This window comes from Perca flavescens, chromosome 3 (genome assembly GCF_004354835.1).
Source record: "Perca flavescens isolate YP-PL-M2 chromosome 3, PFLA_1.0, whole genome shotgun sequence".
Taxonomy (NCBI): Eukaryota; Metazoa; Chordata; class Actinopteri; order Perciformes; family Percidae; genus Perca; species Perca flavescens.
Window position 1 is genome coordinate 20,056,723 of NC_041333.1, and position 15,261 is coordinate 20,071,983.

At 39.7% G+C, this 15,261-nt stretch overlaps 1 protein-coding gene across 1 annotated transcript; it reads left to right on the plus strand.

Moving 5' to 3' along the window:
* The first annotated feature begins 824 nt into the window (after positions 1–824).
* Positions 825–12,687, plus strand: alkbh8 (alkB homolog 8, tRNA methyltransferase). The gene is made up of 12 exons (XM_028573121.1): positions 825–1,090; positions 1,879–2,012; positions 2,122–2,222; positions 2,446–2,577; positions 2,960–3,055; positions 3,297–3,401; positions 4,856–4,926; positions 6,998–7,104; positions 7,461–7,618; positions 8,953–9,218; positions 11,011–11,160; positions 11,760–12,687. Exons 1-12 carry the CDS (start codon positions 953–955, stop codon positions 12,522–12,524), a joined length of 2,223 nt encoding a protein of 740 aa, XP_028428922.1. The 5' UTR covers positions 825–952; the 3' UTR covers positions 12,525–12,687.
* The last annotated feature ends 2,574 nt before the right edge of the window (positions 12,688–15,261 follow it).

A 15,261-nucleotide genomic window follows, 5' to 3' on the forward strand; every position in this document is an offset into this window, starting at 1 on the left:
GTGTGTATGCTGTTGAATTGTTAGGTATTTTGTTAGCTGTACAATGGGTGGAAGATGTGATGATGCGCAATGTACTCATTTGTAGTGACTCAGTGTCAGCGCTGTCAAGTCTCAAATCAGGATCAGCCAGGAATCACCAAGAAATTGTGTATGAAATTTTGTTTACAAATTCAAGGTTTGTTGATCAGGGTGTGAATGTGGTGTTCATGTGGGTTCCTGCTCATGCAGGAATACCAGGTAATGAGCGAGTGGATAAATTGGCAAAGGAGGCGGTTAAGAAGGGTGCTGTGGAACTGAATACTAAACTATCAAAGTCAGAGGGGAAAAGCATTGTGTGGGAAGAAATTTCCAGACAGTGGCAACAGTATTGGGATGGTGGAAATAAGGGGAGAAAATTGCATATGATTCAGGCTAAGGTAGGCCAAGTAGGGATGAGTTACAGTGGGTTTAACCGACAAGAACAAGTAATTGTCAGTAGACTGAGAATAGGTTACAGTAGATTAAATGTTACACTTTTTATATTAGGGAAACATCCGACTGGCCTGTGCAATGTATGTGAGGTAATGGAGACAGTGGAGCATGTATTGATGTCATGCAGGAAATATGTCCGAGAAAGAGGGGTTATGTTTGCTGGACTATGGAAATTAGGTTTAGGTGAACTCAGGATTACAGATGTCCTTGAAAGTGGTGTTATTATGAATGGAAGGAAATATCTATTTGCGTTTTTGAAAGGTACTGTTGTTTTTAGGAAATTGTAGTGTATTGGTCTGAATAAATAGATATTGAGAAATTGTCAATAAGAGGCAGTAATGCAACGACTTGGATGCCAACTGCCGTTAAACTCTAAAGAAGAAGAAGAAGAAACTGTGCTGTTGCCGCTTTCCTGAGAAGAGAATCGTCGGGAACATGTGTTTGGTGCTTGTTGCACCCGGACAAAATAAAATGACGTACCATGGATGCTAGTGTGAGAAACAACGTGAAAGCCGTCAGGAGGAGTAAGGAGGACAAGAAAGTTTTTCGTAAACAGTTAAAAGCCAGTCACACTTTGCTGAAACATGAAGGCATTAGTACAGCACTGCAGCCTACCAAGGTAACAGAAAATAAACATTTATAAACAGGAAGTGGCAGCTGGCAGGCAGCGAAGAGAGCTAGCCAATGTAGCTTTTTCTAGCTTACTTCTTCTAAAATGTACTGATTTACGGCTATTTTACGCAATACATACAACTCAAAGTTGATTTTCAGCTCATGGCTCAGGCTTTAGGTGACTTGTTATTTGCTGTCTTACAACTGAGATCGATTTTCTAACCTAAAATGATGACACAATGCGTCTCCCAACACAAGTCTTAATCAGTTCATAAAGCTCAGTTATATTTGCACAATGAATACTTTGGTATATTGTATCCTACGTCTTTGACACTTTAAATATAATGACAACAGAATATGGATGTCATAAGAAGATAGTAAATGAAGAACTTAGAAGTGAACTGTAAAGTGTGTACGTGTATCTTGGATTGCAGGGCGTTATTATGAGGAAATAACAGTCTGGTTACAACACAGTTTATGTTTAGTTATCTTTTCAACTGTAAACAATAAAATTAACATAAAATAATGTGTCTTCAGGACCAGAGTAGGAAAACAAAAAAACATAAATGCAGACAAAGACAAAAAATATAAGACATTGTGTTGGTTGACTAAGGTGTTTTTGAGTGTTGGATGACTGTGAGGTGTTCAGTAGACTGACAGCCTGGGGGAAGAAGATATTCATTCATTTAATACAGTTATTTCTTAAACAGTGATCAGCCTGTCTTGGATGCCATCTTTCCAATTGTTTTGTTGTTAAACTGATCTGTATAAAATGAACCTCTGTCTCTTCCTCAGAGTTTGGTGGTGGCTAATGGTGGCCTGGGGAACGGCGTTAGTCGAGAGGAGCTGTCTGCAGTGCTGAATGAGATGGGAGAGCTGGAGACACTAATCATGCATCCTCACAAGCCCTATGCTTTTGTCACATACAGGTGCTGTGTGGACAATACTAGGCCTATATCACACGAGAAAGTTATTTGAAGTCGTTAAGCCGTTCATTTTGGTTTAAAACTCACTTACTTATTGTCAATCTGTTTCCAGATCTGAAGAGAGCGCTCGGAAAGCCCACATCCACCTCAATGGGAAAAAGCTTCAATGTGGAGAGAACAGTGTAACACTCTACCTAAGTTATGTTGACTCAGGTACCTAAACCTTGGCCTTAAACATTGACACCCCAGATGCAAGCATAAGTTACTGTAAGATCTGCTATAGTCGTTTGAAGCATTGTTTACTGTACATTTTAACAGTAAGTTGGATAACTAAAGCCATTTGTTTTGTGTGCTTAATGCTCTGAAATCATGTCTGATAAGAAATATCTGTTTTGTAGCCAGTAGTGCGATCCTTACTGTATGTTCTGTTTTGCAGTAACCTGTGAAAAGGAGGGATCTGTTCCTTTGCCAGAGGGATTAGTCTTGGTGGAGAATTTTGTGTCTCTGGAGGAGGAGGCTGTGCTGCTAGCTGCCATTGACTGGTCGTCTACTAATGAGGATGTCACTGGTGAGGGGCTGCATAATGTGCTTTATCGGTTTGTGTCTGGCTTAAGTTGTTAAGTAGTTACCCAGGAACTTGATCATAAACCTAAGTCTTTAACATTGAGCCTAACATCACTGTTACCATTAGTAAGAATAGAGTCTTGATTGTTTTTTGTTTTCCAGGCAGTGATGCGTCTTTCAAATCACGCATTTACAGTTAAATTTAAGAATTTAAGTAAATGTAAAATTGTGTGCCAATACACACATTAGATTATATTCTTAATGAATCATGAATAATGTATCGTTTTAATGTACAAAACTATTCTATACAATTTTTTGATAAGAAATACAAGAAATTGAACCTCTTTGCTAACCTGATGTGCTAACTTCATTATTATGCCTTTTAGCTCAAAAAGCTCTGAAGCATAGAAGAGTCAAACATTATGGCTTTGAATTTCGCTACGACAACAACAATGTGGATAAGGACAAGCCATTAGCTGCAGGTAAGCTTGCTCTTATAAAAAGGTTTATGGGTCGTACAGATTTTGCCATTTTGTCAATATTTTGCCTATTTTTTTTTTTTTTTTACATAGAAAATACAGTACGATATCTCCATATTACTATATTTCACCCACAACTCATGTATTGGACAGTGTGCCATAAGATAATACATTGTGTGTGTGTGTGTGTGTGTGTGTGTGTGTGTGTGTGTGTGTGTGTGTGTGTGTGTGTGTGTGTGTCCAGGTATTCCTCAGGAGTGTCTACCAGTTCTGGAGCAGTGTGTAAAGAACAAACACATTGACATCATGCCAGACCAGCTGACTGTCAACCAGTATGAGTCTGGACAGGGTGAGTTATTCCAGTCGTGGCTCTAATGACTCACCTGTATCTTATCACAAACTTGGATAAGTTTCCCAGGTTATCATCAAGGCTTTGTAAACATGACAACATGTGGAGTAAGTGGCCGCTAGTAAAAAAACTGAACATATGCAATGTTATTTAAAAAAAGAAATAGTTTATACCGATGAGTAAATCCCAAAAATATCAATGTTTTTACCTCGGAGCGGTTCAGGAATTTAATATTTGGTGGATTAACTAATTCTCTGCGTGATTAGTCAATACCTAATCAAAAACATTTTATCTGGTAAGCTGCAAGATTTAAAAGAGACATGGCGTGTCCAGGGGGCCTTGCAGAGAGCTGTGGGAACCACAGACAGATACAAATACAGATATTTTTAATTAATGTGGTGCCGTTTATTTATTGCAGAGGCTTTGGCTACACTGTATGTGGAGATGACGTCAAGTAAAAGATTGAGAAACTGAAAGTAGGCTTATTGGGTATCCAGACCCTGTGGTTATTTAAACCACTCAGTTGAATGTTCTAACAAAATATAGGCACGCATTTAGATTGTATCGACTTATACCACAAGGTGCCAGCAAAACCTTTCCAACATGCATCGATGAGGACTGATGAAAGTCTTTTGAGTCGTTTGTTAATACATTTACAGTACTGGCAAACCTTTCAGGGCTGAAATATAATAAGAAATAAGATAAGTAATAGTTATTAATTATGCATATTTTTCATGCTCAAGCACATGAAGTCAAATGTATTATTAAAGGTCCTATGACATGCTGCTCTTTGGATGCTTTTATATAGACCCTAGTGGTCCCCTAATACTGTGTCTGAAGTCTCTTTCCTGAAATTCAGCCTTGGTGCAGAATTACAGCCACTAGAGCCAGTCCCACAATGAGCTTTCCTTAGGATGTGCCATTTCTGTGTCTGTAGCTTTAAATGCTATTGAGGAGGAGAGAGGGGGGGCAAGGTGGAGGGTGGGCGTGTGGCCTTGACCAACTGCCACTTTGCTCGTTTGAAAGCCATGATATCTCTCTCTCATCGGTGGGCCAAATTCTCTGGGCGGGCAAAGCAGAGAAAGGGGAGGTAACCTTGCTCCTTATGACCTCATAAGTAGCAAGATTCCAGATCGGCTCATCTGAGCTTTCATTTTCTCAAAGGCAGAGCAGAATACCCAGGGCTCAGTTTACACCTATCACCATTTCTAGCCACTGCGGGACCATAGGCAGGCTGGGGGAACGCATATTTATGTTAAAAAACACTCATAAAGTGAAATTTTCATGCCATGGGGCCTTTTAAATGTCAGAATGATTTCAGTGTCACACATTAAAGGTCCAATGGTGTCCATCAGCAAGTTAAAACTAAACACTTTTATATTTTAAAGAACCGTGATGCATTTTGACTGGTCCAACTATTTAAATTCTACATGTATGTTTTATAATATTTTCAGGCATTCCTCCTCACGTGGACACTCACTCTGCCTTTGAGGACACCATTCTGTCACTAAGCCTGGGGGCAAAGGTAAGTGTTTTCCACAACCCCCTCCATTCTGTCCCGATAAATACTCACCACAGCATCCATCAACAATTCAAATGAAAGTTACACATTTAAAGATGAAAAGTGTTGGTCCGAAGAAAACCCCTTTCTTTGTCGGGTTTCGATCAATGAAATTAACCTTCACTTCACTGACCTGTGTGATTCATCTGTCTCAGATGAATCACAACTTGTAGAGATGAGTGAGTGCAACAGTATGTTTGGGTTTGGTGTCCTTGCAACTTACTGTGTTACTGGGAACATTTAATCACCTTGCTAGCTACATCTATTTTCTTTTCTCTCTCCCTGACATACTTATACTGTATGCTGTCATAATCTCATTCTGGCCTTCAGTTGATACAGTATGTAGTCAGTGACTGTTTTAGAGTTGTCGCCCTGGTGGTGAGACATTTTTTGAATAGTTAATGAACAGTAGAGATACAGATTTTCTTTCTTAAAAAAAGTGGGTTTTGCTTGACTACTCCAGGTGTGACTAGATGCTGTCACCTGGTACTGGGATGCTGGTTTTCGTCTCTGCAGGGTGACTGCTGTAGATGAACACCCATCTGTCACTGCTTGTCTAAAAAGCAGGGGCTGTATTAGCAATCAGCTGTCATCTGTCACACACACAGACTGACAGACAGCAGTTTTTGTGTAGTGCATAACATGTGTTCTTTGTCAGAGCTCTTCAGGGACGATTTTGAGCTACAAAAAGTGTACAGGAGGCATATTATATCAGGTGCTTAGAGACAAAGGCTGACGCAATATCAATATGAAGATGTATTGAGCACAAGTATGTTTAAACATTATGTCCTCATAATGTAAACCTTTTTATTTATGCAAACTCATCCTTTATTCAACCATAAAGTTAACAAGAATATGCACACAAAAAAACTCTGGTAACTTAACTAATATAACTTAATCAATACTCCACAGTTGGGAACAGCACAGTCCTGCCTGTTGTGGTTTGAGGCGAAGATCAGGTCATTTGCTGGTGTTGCATGTACATTGCAAACACTTATATCTCTCTCTCTTTCTTTCTTTCACTCACTCACTCACTCACTCACTCACTCACTCACTCACTCACTCACTCACTCACTCAAAATCCAATTTTCCTGCTGTCAGAAGTTGGAGGGATGCAGTTTGAAATTGTGTAGAAGTAATTTCCCAGCAGAGCTCATGCTGTTATGCCCTGTAAGGAAACATCAGGATCAAACACCAACGCTGGGGTGGAGAAGCTTCTGCTCGTTGTTTGTGAGAGAGCAAGCAGTGTGTGTTTTATTTTTTTTCCCTCTGGGTGTCGTCATTCAAAACTCTTGACTAAAAGGAAAAAAGGTGGGTGCCTGGGTAGCTTACCTGGTAGAGCGCACACCCATACAAGGAGGCTTAGTCCTCGACGCAGCGGCCACGGGTTCAACTCCGACCTGTGGCCCTTTGCTGCATGTCATCCCCTCTCTCTCCCCCTTCAAGTCTCTAAGCTGTCCTGTCAGAAATAAGGGCATAAAATGCCCAAAAAACAATCTTAAGAAAAAAGGTTTCATGTTTGTAAGGTGTTTCTATTTTATTTTTTTTATTGATTGATGTTACAGTTCTTTGGTAGTGTAATACTAGTTTGTTTTTAAAAGAAAACATTTGGCAGCAATACCGGCATTTGTTCAATAACACTGCATTAACAATATCTATGAACACTCAATATGATGCATAACTACTGGATTGTTATTACCATTTGTCATAAACTAAAACAGCTGTACAGCAACATGGCCTAATTGGACTCTAAAGTGATCAAAACTGAATTCAAACCAATAATTAAATCCGGCAATATCCTTTTGGAGAATAAAAGTAAATAAGACTGAGAATTTGATGACGCATTTTTTGGTACTCGAAGATACGGACACAATTGGTAGTATAAAGTATTGAGGTTTGATACTGATTATCAGCAATTACATGGCTGTAGCAGCTACAGAATAATAAGGAGCGATGCATGGAACGGTATATGTTTGTGCGTGAAAGAGTGAGTGATTACCTCAGTGTTCATATCATTTTCCTATTTTAAATGCAGACGGTGATGGAGTTCCGTCATCCCGATGGTCGTATAGTTGCTGTGGTGTTGCCAGGACGGAGCCTCCTGGTGATGAAGGGAGAGAGCAGATACCTCTGGACACATGGGTGAGCTCAACTGTGTCAGATGGATCGTTCTTCCCCCCCCCGCTAGGAGTCCGTTTATCTCGACGTGAACTTTAGGTCTATTAATGGAGGAGTGACAGCCAGGTCTTTTATTCTATTCTGTTGAAGGGTCGCACAAAAAAACTGAATTTATGATGTCTCTCTGGGTTACAATACTAAGTCATAATAAGTCTGTCTGTGGACCTTTTACCACATTTGAAAAACTTTTTTTTTTTTAAACCAGTGACCGGCTCAAGTTTGGGTCATATCCACATCTTCTGGTGTGCACATAAAGCACACCAACTTCACAGATTCAAGATAGTCAACCACTACTACAACTGTCTCTTATCTTCTCTCAGGATAACTCCTCGAAAGTTTGACATGGTGCCAGTCTGCGACCCACAATCCCCTGCTCATAAGCCTGACCTCGGGACTCGCAGCAATCTCACTTTGAACAAGAGGGGCACCCGCACTTCATTCACTTTCCGCAAGATTAGACATGAACCCTGCCGATGTGGTGAGAGTCTTGCAAGGTCATAATAAAGCACACAGTATGTTTTAGGGCTGGGTATCGCCAGTGACTTCCCTAATCGATTCGATTCCGATTCACCAGGTCCAGATTTGATTACATTTCTGATTTGATATCAATTAGTTTCAGTTATAATACTAATTTTGCTTGGATATAAAAGAGATGCTCAGATAACTTATGCTGTAAATTGTACAAGCAGGAAGCAAACTCAAATATTTTCTATAATGCAACAGGTTAATGTTTACATTAAGAGTTGACCCCCCCAAAGGTTTGTTTAAAGTAGTTTTTACTTAACCAGGACTAGCATGACAGTCACTGACAAACTACAGCAGACCACACAACGTAGAGCAACTGTAAACTACAGCCAGTGAGTAGAGTGACCAAGTTGAAGAACATTCTTCAAAAACCGCTCTTCAACTGGCTGGCTAACACTGCCACATTTACAGAAATGTTGATTAATATGCATTGTCCTAATAAATAAAATAAATCTTAATCTTATCTATAACATGGTAAACGATGAAAAAGCCCTCTCTCTGACAAATTAATAAAAAATTTAAAAAAAGAATACTTCTGGTCTTTACAGTTAAAGGAACACGCCGACTTATTGGGACTTTAGCTTATTCACCGTATCCCCCCAGTTAGATAAGTCCATACATACCCTTCTCATCTACGCACCCACCGCTAGCCTAGCTTAGCACAGATCCTGGAGGTAACCGGCTCCATCTAGCCTACTGCTCCCAATAAGTGACAAAATAACGCCAACATTTTCCTGTTTACATGTTGTGATTTGTATAGTCACAGCGTGTACAAATAACAAGGTCACATGAGACACAGCCATCTTCTAACCGTATACAAACTGGGAACTATATTCTCAGAAGGTGAAGCACTGCTACTTCTGCTACTTGGGCGGAGTGATATGTTCGCAGTGCTTTTCAGGTGTTGCGCTAAGTAGCAGTGCTTGAAAGCCCTGTGTGTGTCACGTGATGCCCTTATACATTCATGGCGAAAAGGCAAACATTAAAAGATTGATTTTGGAATTGTACTAATCGATATCAGATCACTCAAATTAAGATTTTAATCAAAGAGTCAATTATTTTGACCCAGCCCTAGTGTGTTTGATAACCAAAGCCAAAATTTAGGGAAAAAACTCTTCAAAACCCTCCTGTTTATCACCACCTGTTAATTATATACAGTCTGATGGTCACATTTAACTTACCATTCAACCCCTTCTTTTCTCTCTCTCTCTCTCTCTCTCTCTCTCTCTCTCTCTCTCTCTCTCTCTCTCTCTCTCTCTCTCTCTCTCTCTTTGTCTCTCCTTTCAGCCTTCCACTCTGCCTGTGACAGTCAGGTAGCACCCTCTCCGCCGTCTCCTCCCTCACTACCCTGTTGCCATGCCGACGCAGCCCTTCTGGAGGAGGAGTATGTGCACCGGGTGTACGACGCCATCGCCTCCCACTTCAGCGGCACTCGCCACTCCCCCTGGCCTCGTGTTTGCCACTTCCTGTCATCGCTCCCACCTGGCAGCGTGCTGGCCGATGTGGGCTGTGGAAATGGCAAATACCTGGGTGTCAACCCAGACGTGATTGCAGTGAGTGTCATCATGTGTTACAATAATGATGTCTGTAATTCTGTGATACTTCCATGATCCCTGTGGGGAAATTTCCTTTTCCATTCTGTTTTTATTGCTACTGCTTCTTAGATTATTCCCACTGTAAAATCCCACACAAAGTCATTTATGTACAGAAACATGTCATAACTGCAGAATGAGGTAGAACTCCTCTGCTGCTACTTCAGAGGAGGACAAGGTGGCAGAGGCCTTTTTTTTTCTTTCTTTTTTTACTAGTTTGATGGAGATTACATCAAGGCTATAAGGCTAGTCTTTGTTGTAAAAATGAAACATATTTTGGTAAGGCTTTCGAAATACCCTTATTTGGTTTCTTTCCGATGGTTAGATGAGAAGACCGATATGACTCCCAAGAGAAAAAAAATACACCCATCAAAACTTTTTAAGATGTCACTAGTATACTGTGTATCTTCTTTATGTAATTCATTCACAGACAAAAACATAAAACAACAATTTATGGTTTTAAGGAGAGTTACCTGCTGGAACTATTTAAACATGATAGGAGAGTAAATAAGTCCACTTTATAGGTGTTGGTAGGTGCATTTTCTCTATTTGGAGAGAGGCAGGCTACCGGTTTTCCCTTTTTTCTTTAATGGCCCTGACACACCAACCTCCCACTAGTGCTTTACTTAAAATGTAGACATGAAATTTATATTTAAATGTATCCTCTCACACTTAGAAAGAAGGCATATATGTGAACAATTCCTTTAAATAAAGTCTCTATTGCAAGATATGGATCTGAAAAAAATAATTTTCAACGGTTTGCGTCATTACACTTTCCTTGGACAAGAAGCTGCTGTTAACTTATTTACCATGTGGTTAATGCTTTGGTTCTACAGCAAGTTATGTTCACATGAAGGGAAATATCTGTAATCACTTTTTAAGTTGTGTAAACATCATGTCTCCTCTAAAATGAGCTAAATAATACACAGTCTAGGGATGATATCCTCAGTGCTGAGGCCCGTGTTCTTGCTCTGATGTTTGCTGGTTGTCATTGTTTGTATTAGCTCAGTTTCCATGGCAATATCCTAAATGTTCTGTTTACGTATGCACACTGGGATATTCATGTTTGGGATTTGGAAGTGCGTGTAAGCAGCTTATCCTGACTCCGACTGTAACCGTGATGAATCATTACTGAGTTGAATCTTGCCATTTTTCTCTCTTAAATTTGTTTCATTCCCTCTGCATTTTCCTTTTGTCCTCTCCTGTTGAAGATTAACACTGCTAACCTTCCCGGTTTCAATTCAAATGAAAAAGGTTGACCTTTGTGTGTTTGCATTTGAGTAACAGATTGAGTGTAGTATTTCTCACTATCTCTTATCACCTCTGTCTCTTTTGGGACGAGGTCATAAGAAGCTTGCTTGAATTTGTCTGTCAGACAAAATGTGTTAAGAATGATTATTACTGTCATCCAATCCCCCACCTCCTTTCTCCTCTTCCTTTTACTTCTTTCTTCTTTCCAACTTCCTTAATTTATACTTTTATCCACTTACTGCATTTCTCCGTTTTTCTTTCATTCTCTGTATGTAATCCATATGTCTTTTGCTCATATTCCTTTTTTTATTCATTTGCCATTCTGTCTCTGGACTTTTTCTCATCTCACAAAAATAAATGCATCCTTACATTCAACTGAAAATAAGACACACCGCATGTCTTCTTGTTTGGACCTTGTACTGTTCTACTGTACCTTGTGTACTGTTCTACTGTACCTTGTGCTCCTGTTTGTGAATCATTTTGTGTGTGTGTTTCTTTTCAGGTTGGTTGTGACCGTAGCGTTGCTCTTGTCCAAATTTGTGCAGAGAGGGGTTTCCAGGCGTTTGTATCCGATGCTCTCAGTGTCCCTCTGCGAACATCCTCCTGTGATGCCTGCATCTCTATAGCTGTCATACACCACTTCTCCACACAGGTACACACTGGTGTACATTTCTAAGAAAAAACCCAAAACAATATAGCAACGTTTCTGAAAGATGAACCCACATAAAAAAAACAAGCACATCATTAAATTGTTCATCACTTGACCTCATAATGTATTTTTTTTTAGACTGCAGGAACCACTGGAATCTTTTTAGGGTCTCAGGAACTTTACTACAGGAAGCTTTTTCAAGTTTTAGCTCCTGGGACATGGATCCAAATTTGGGACAAATCCCTCTGCTCTCAAAGTTGTACTTTCTTATGGTTCAGGAACTGTTGGGATGGAGTGTGTGGCTCTGAACGTCACTGATTTGTATTTGGTGACACTGAAATTGTCATTGTTGTATTATTCTTAAGATGGGAAATTATTATTACTATAAATAAAAATGTATTATTAGTATTATGCCTTAAATCAAGCAATTGTTTATAATCCTTTATTAGAGTGCTTTGCCTAGCCACCACATGCCTTGTGATGCTGTAGCAAAGCAAACACAAATTAAAGCTAATTTCTGTTCCTGTGTTAGTTTATGAGTATATTGGGTTACTTAGCAGTATGTGATAGAAATGGTCAAATAAATAGTTTGTGTGTTGTAGGAGCGTCGGCTGGCAGCAGTGAAGGAGCTAGTGAGACTTCTGAAGCCCGGAGGTCGAGTGCTCATCTACGTTTGGGCTTTTGAACAAGAGTACAACCAGCAGAGGTCCAAGTACCTCAAAGACCAGAACAAAGAGCATCCTGAGGACCCCAGCGCCACTGAAAACACACCAGAAGAAAGCCAGGAACCTCACGAGAAATTGAGTATCCATAGCAGCAGACGTTCAGAAGACATCTACAGGCCTGTAGAAAACATGCAAGATGTGTCTGATGGCAAACTTAGTGTGCACACCAACCGCACAGCATTTAACACGCAGGACCTTTTGGTTCCCTGGCATCTGAAAGAGGGGAAAAAACGAGTGGAGGAAAAATCAGGAGAAGGTGGGAAGAAGGATAGAAGGAAAGAGATGTCTAAAAAGACTTCAGGTAACACTTGCTCAGCCTATAGTTTGAGTTCCATAGCCAAATTAGACGGTAACCCTGATCCCAGTCCAGGCTTTGACTCCAACATGTCTTCTGGATCACATCTTGACACCAGTGATGTCTCTAAACCCAGTCCAAGTTGCGACACCAGTCAGACCTCCAGTTCTACTCTAAAGTTGGAGTCGGAGAGCAGCCCGGCGCCCGTTTATCACCGCTATTACCACGTGTTCCAGCAGGGGGAGCTGGAGCAGCTGTGTGGTCAGGAGGCTGGAGTCCATGTGCAGAGCAGCTACCATGACCAGGGAAACTGGTGTGTTATATTAGAGAAGGACTTGGGGAGATGAACTGACACATTCACAATTTATAATAATTTAGCTACAAATACACATTTGAACAAGAGAGTTAATGCAATCTAACCAAAGATTCAGTTAAAGGGTCCTTTATTTGTTTAAATGCAGAAAAGTGAACAGACAAGTGTCATGAAATAAATGTAATAACTTCACAAAATGCCTGCCTTTGTTGTGCTTTAACTTCTTGCATCGTTCCCAGTGTTGACATTTACATGACCTCAACAGTCCTGTAGTCCTCTTTTGCGAAAAATGAATACAGCTAACTGAAACAAACTTGAAGGTAGTTTGAAGGGGAGGTTGTTTTTTTTTAAAGATTATTTTGGGGCATTTCAGCCTCTAATGGAAAGAACAGATGGCTATGAAAAGGGAGAGCGAAGGGGATGACATGCAAGAAATTGTCTCAAGTCAGACTTGAACCCTGGACCTTCTGCACCGAGGTATACACCTCTATATATGTGCCCCTGCTCTACCAACTGAGCTAACCCAGCCACACTTTGAGCAGGGTTGTTAAAAAGCACAGGTTGTAAACATACTCTGGTTCTGTGTAACCCAATGGTACAAACAAGGCTCTTCAACATTCTCCAGAGTACGTGCACTGCACAGTGGGTTGCCAACTGTAATCTTTGTCTCACCACTTTGACCTCTGTGTCTGCTCTGAATTGACTGAACTGTAACTAAGCTGTAAACAGCGTGTGCCTGACCTTTTCAAGTTAAAGGGCCAATGTGTAACTCAAGGCACTTCAGGCTGTGGGGGGGATTTGTTCACATTAAAGAAGCATAACTATATAATTTGTTTTCTTTTTTTAAAAAACATGTCTGACAGTGATAGATTCTTGTCTAAGCCATGTAATAACATTAATGTGCAGTACTTCATCATAGGTTTTACATCACAGTCCTTGTAAATGCATTTTGCATAAGAATAGACAGACATAGTATATGTATGTTTCCTGGAAAGAAAAGGGAATACAGATTTAAAGTTTAAACAGTTTTTTTATGGAATTTTAGCAGTGCCTTTTGCTTCTCACGGACATTTCTTTTGCCAGCCTTGAATCATACAGTCAGTAAGATCAATTTTTAATTTAAACATTTTTGTTGTACACAATTTACAGTATAATGTGGTGGCAGAATTTGTTCTTTGATGTTAAATTGGGATTAAATGTAATTGAAATAAGTTGTTGCTAGTTGATTTAGTTAATTTAGTGTTGTTTAGTGATGATCAATCAATACTGTATTTCAATTTAGATCTGGTATAATGGAACACTAAAGTATGACTTCAGTCTATCTTTCTTACACTTACACACATCCTATTAACAAGACACATTTTACCAGACAGCTGTAAAGACATTGGTAGGTTAATGTGGATTGTGGTGAAGTGTGGCGCAGTTATTTGTTGTGACCCCTCTGTGGCAGGTTGATAAATGCTCAGCAGCTCCCGGTAAATTTCTCTTGTGGCCCCTCGGTCCTCCGGGACCCACACAAACAAACACACTGTGGGACTGAGATGAGAGATAAAATGGCTTTTATTGACAGTGGTTTATTTATTAAAGTGAAACAGCCTGCTCTCTCTTTGTGTGTGTGTGTGTGTGTGTGTGTGTGTGTGTGTGTGTGTGTGTGTGTGTGTGTGTGTGTGTGTGTGTGTGTGTGTGTGTGTGTGTGTAAAACACGTTTGCCAATCTTGTAATTTTACAATTACTACTACTACTGGTCAGTCTAAGTCCTTATTATTGAGGGTTTGCTCACAGTATGGCAAGGATTATGATATTAAATTGAATGTAAAAAAAAAAATGTCATGGTTGTAAGAAGTTAATTTTCCCAGTTTTCCAATTGTGTAATAATCCTCTCATATCATGTATGGAAATTAAATATCTTGGTCACTTTATAACTGATGATTTAAACGATGACAGAGACATATACAGACAGTGCTGTAAGCTGTATGCTCAGGCCAACATATTGCTGCGCAAGTTTAGTATGTGTTCTGCAACTGTAAAATGTAATTTAGAGTGTTCTGTACTCCAATGTATACAGCTCATCTCTGGTGGAGCTACAGGAAAAGTAGTCTGGACAGACTCTATTTGGCATATAATGATGCAATGAGGCTGCTGCTTCCAGTCCTCAGATTGCATACTGCCAGCCAATTGTTTGTAAATGCTGGTGTTTCTACATATGAGGCACTATTGAGGCAATTCATGTAGGCCTATACATTTATTGTTTGGATGAGTGAGAAAATTGCATCATTGAGGCTCTAACATTCCTAGAAAGAGCTGCTTTTGATTCTCATCCACAGTAAACTCAGAAAACACTGGTATGACAGCTTGCACACAAATTCTTAAAATGACATGTATTGTATTTTGCATGTATGTTTATTTTTATATATTTATTTTATATATTTCTTGCTATGGACCTACTTGTGAGTCTGAAATAAAGATATGTTATTATTATTGCATGTCTGTCTAACTGTGAAGATCTTCCATTACTCTTTCTGAGTCTTCTCTGTTAAATGAGTTTTTGTGGAGTTCTAATTGAGAATAAAGGGCGTTTTGTGTTCTACAAATTACAATGTCCTCTGAGGCTAATTTGTGATTTTGGGCTATAAATAAAAAAAGACTTGACACAGATAGGTGTAATGTTTCCATATCCTAATAGCCATATAAGTATAGACCATATTACCATGTAGAAAACATTTTACCTGGTACATTTACAGGCTGGGCAAGCACATCCTAAACTAAAACTG

Coding starts and splice junctions, on each gene's coding strand:
- alkbh8 (XM_028573121.1), top strand. CDS start 953: ATGGATGCTAGTGTGAGAAACAACGTGAAAGCCGTCAGGAGGAGTAAG. Junction 1,091..1,878: donor CAGCACTGCAGCCTACCAAG/GTAACAGAAAAT, acceptor TCTCTTCCTCAG/AGTTTGGTGGTGGCTAATGG. Junction 2,578..2,959: donor TACTAATGAGGATGTCACTG/GTGAGGGGCTGC, acceptor TATGCCTTTTAG/CTCAAAAAGCTCTGAAGCAT.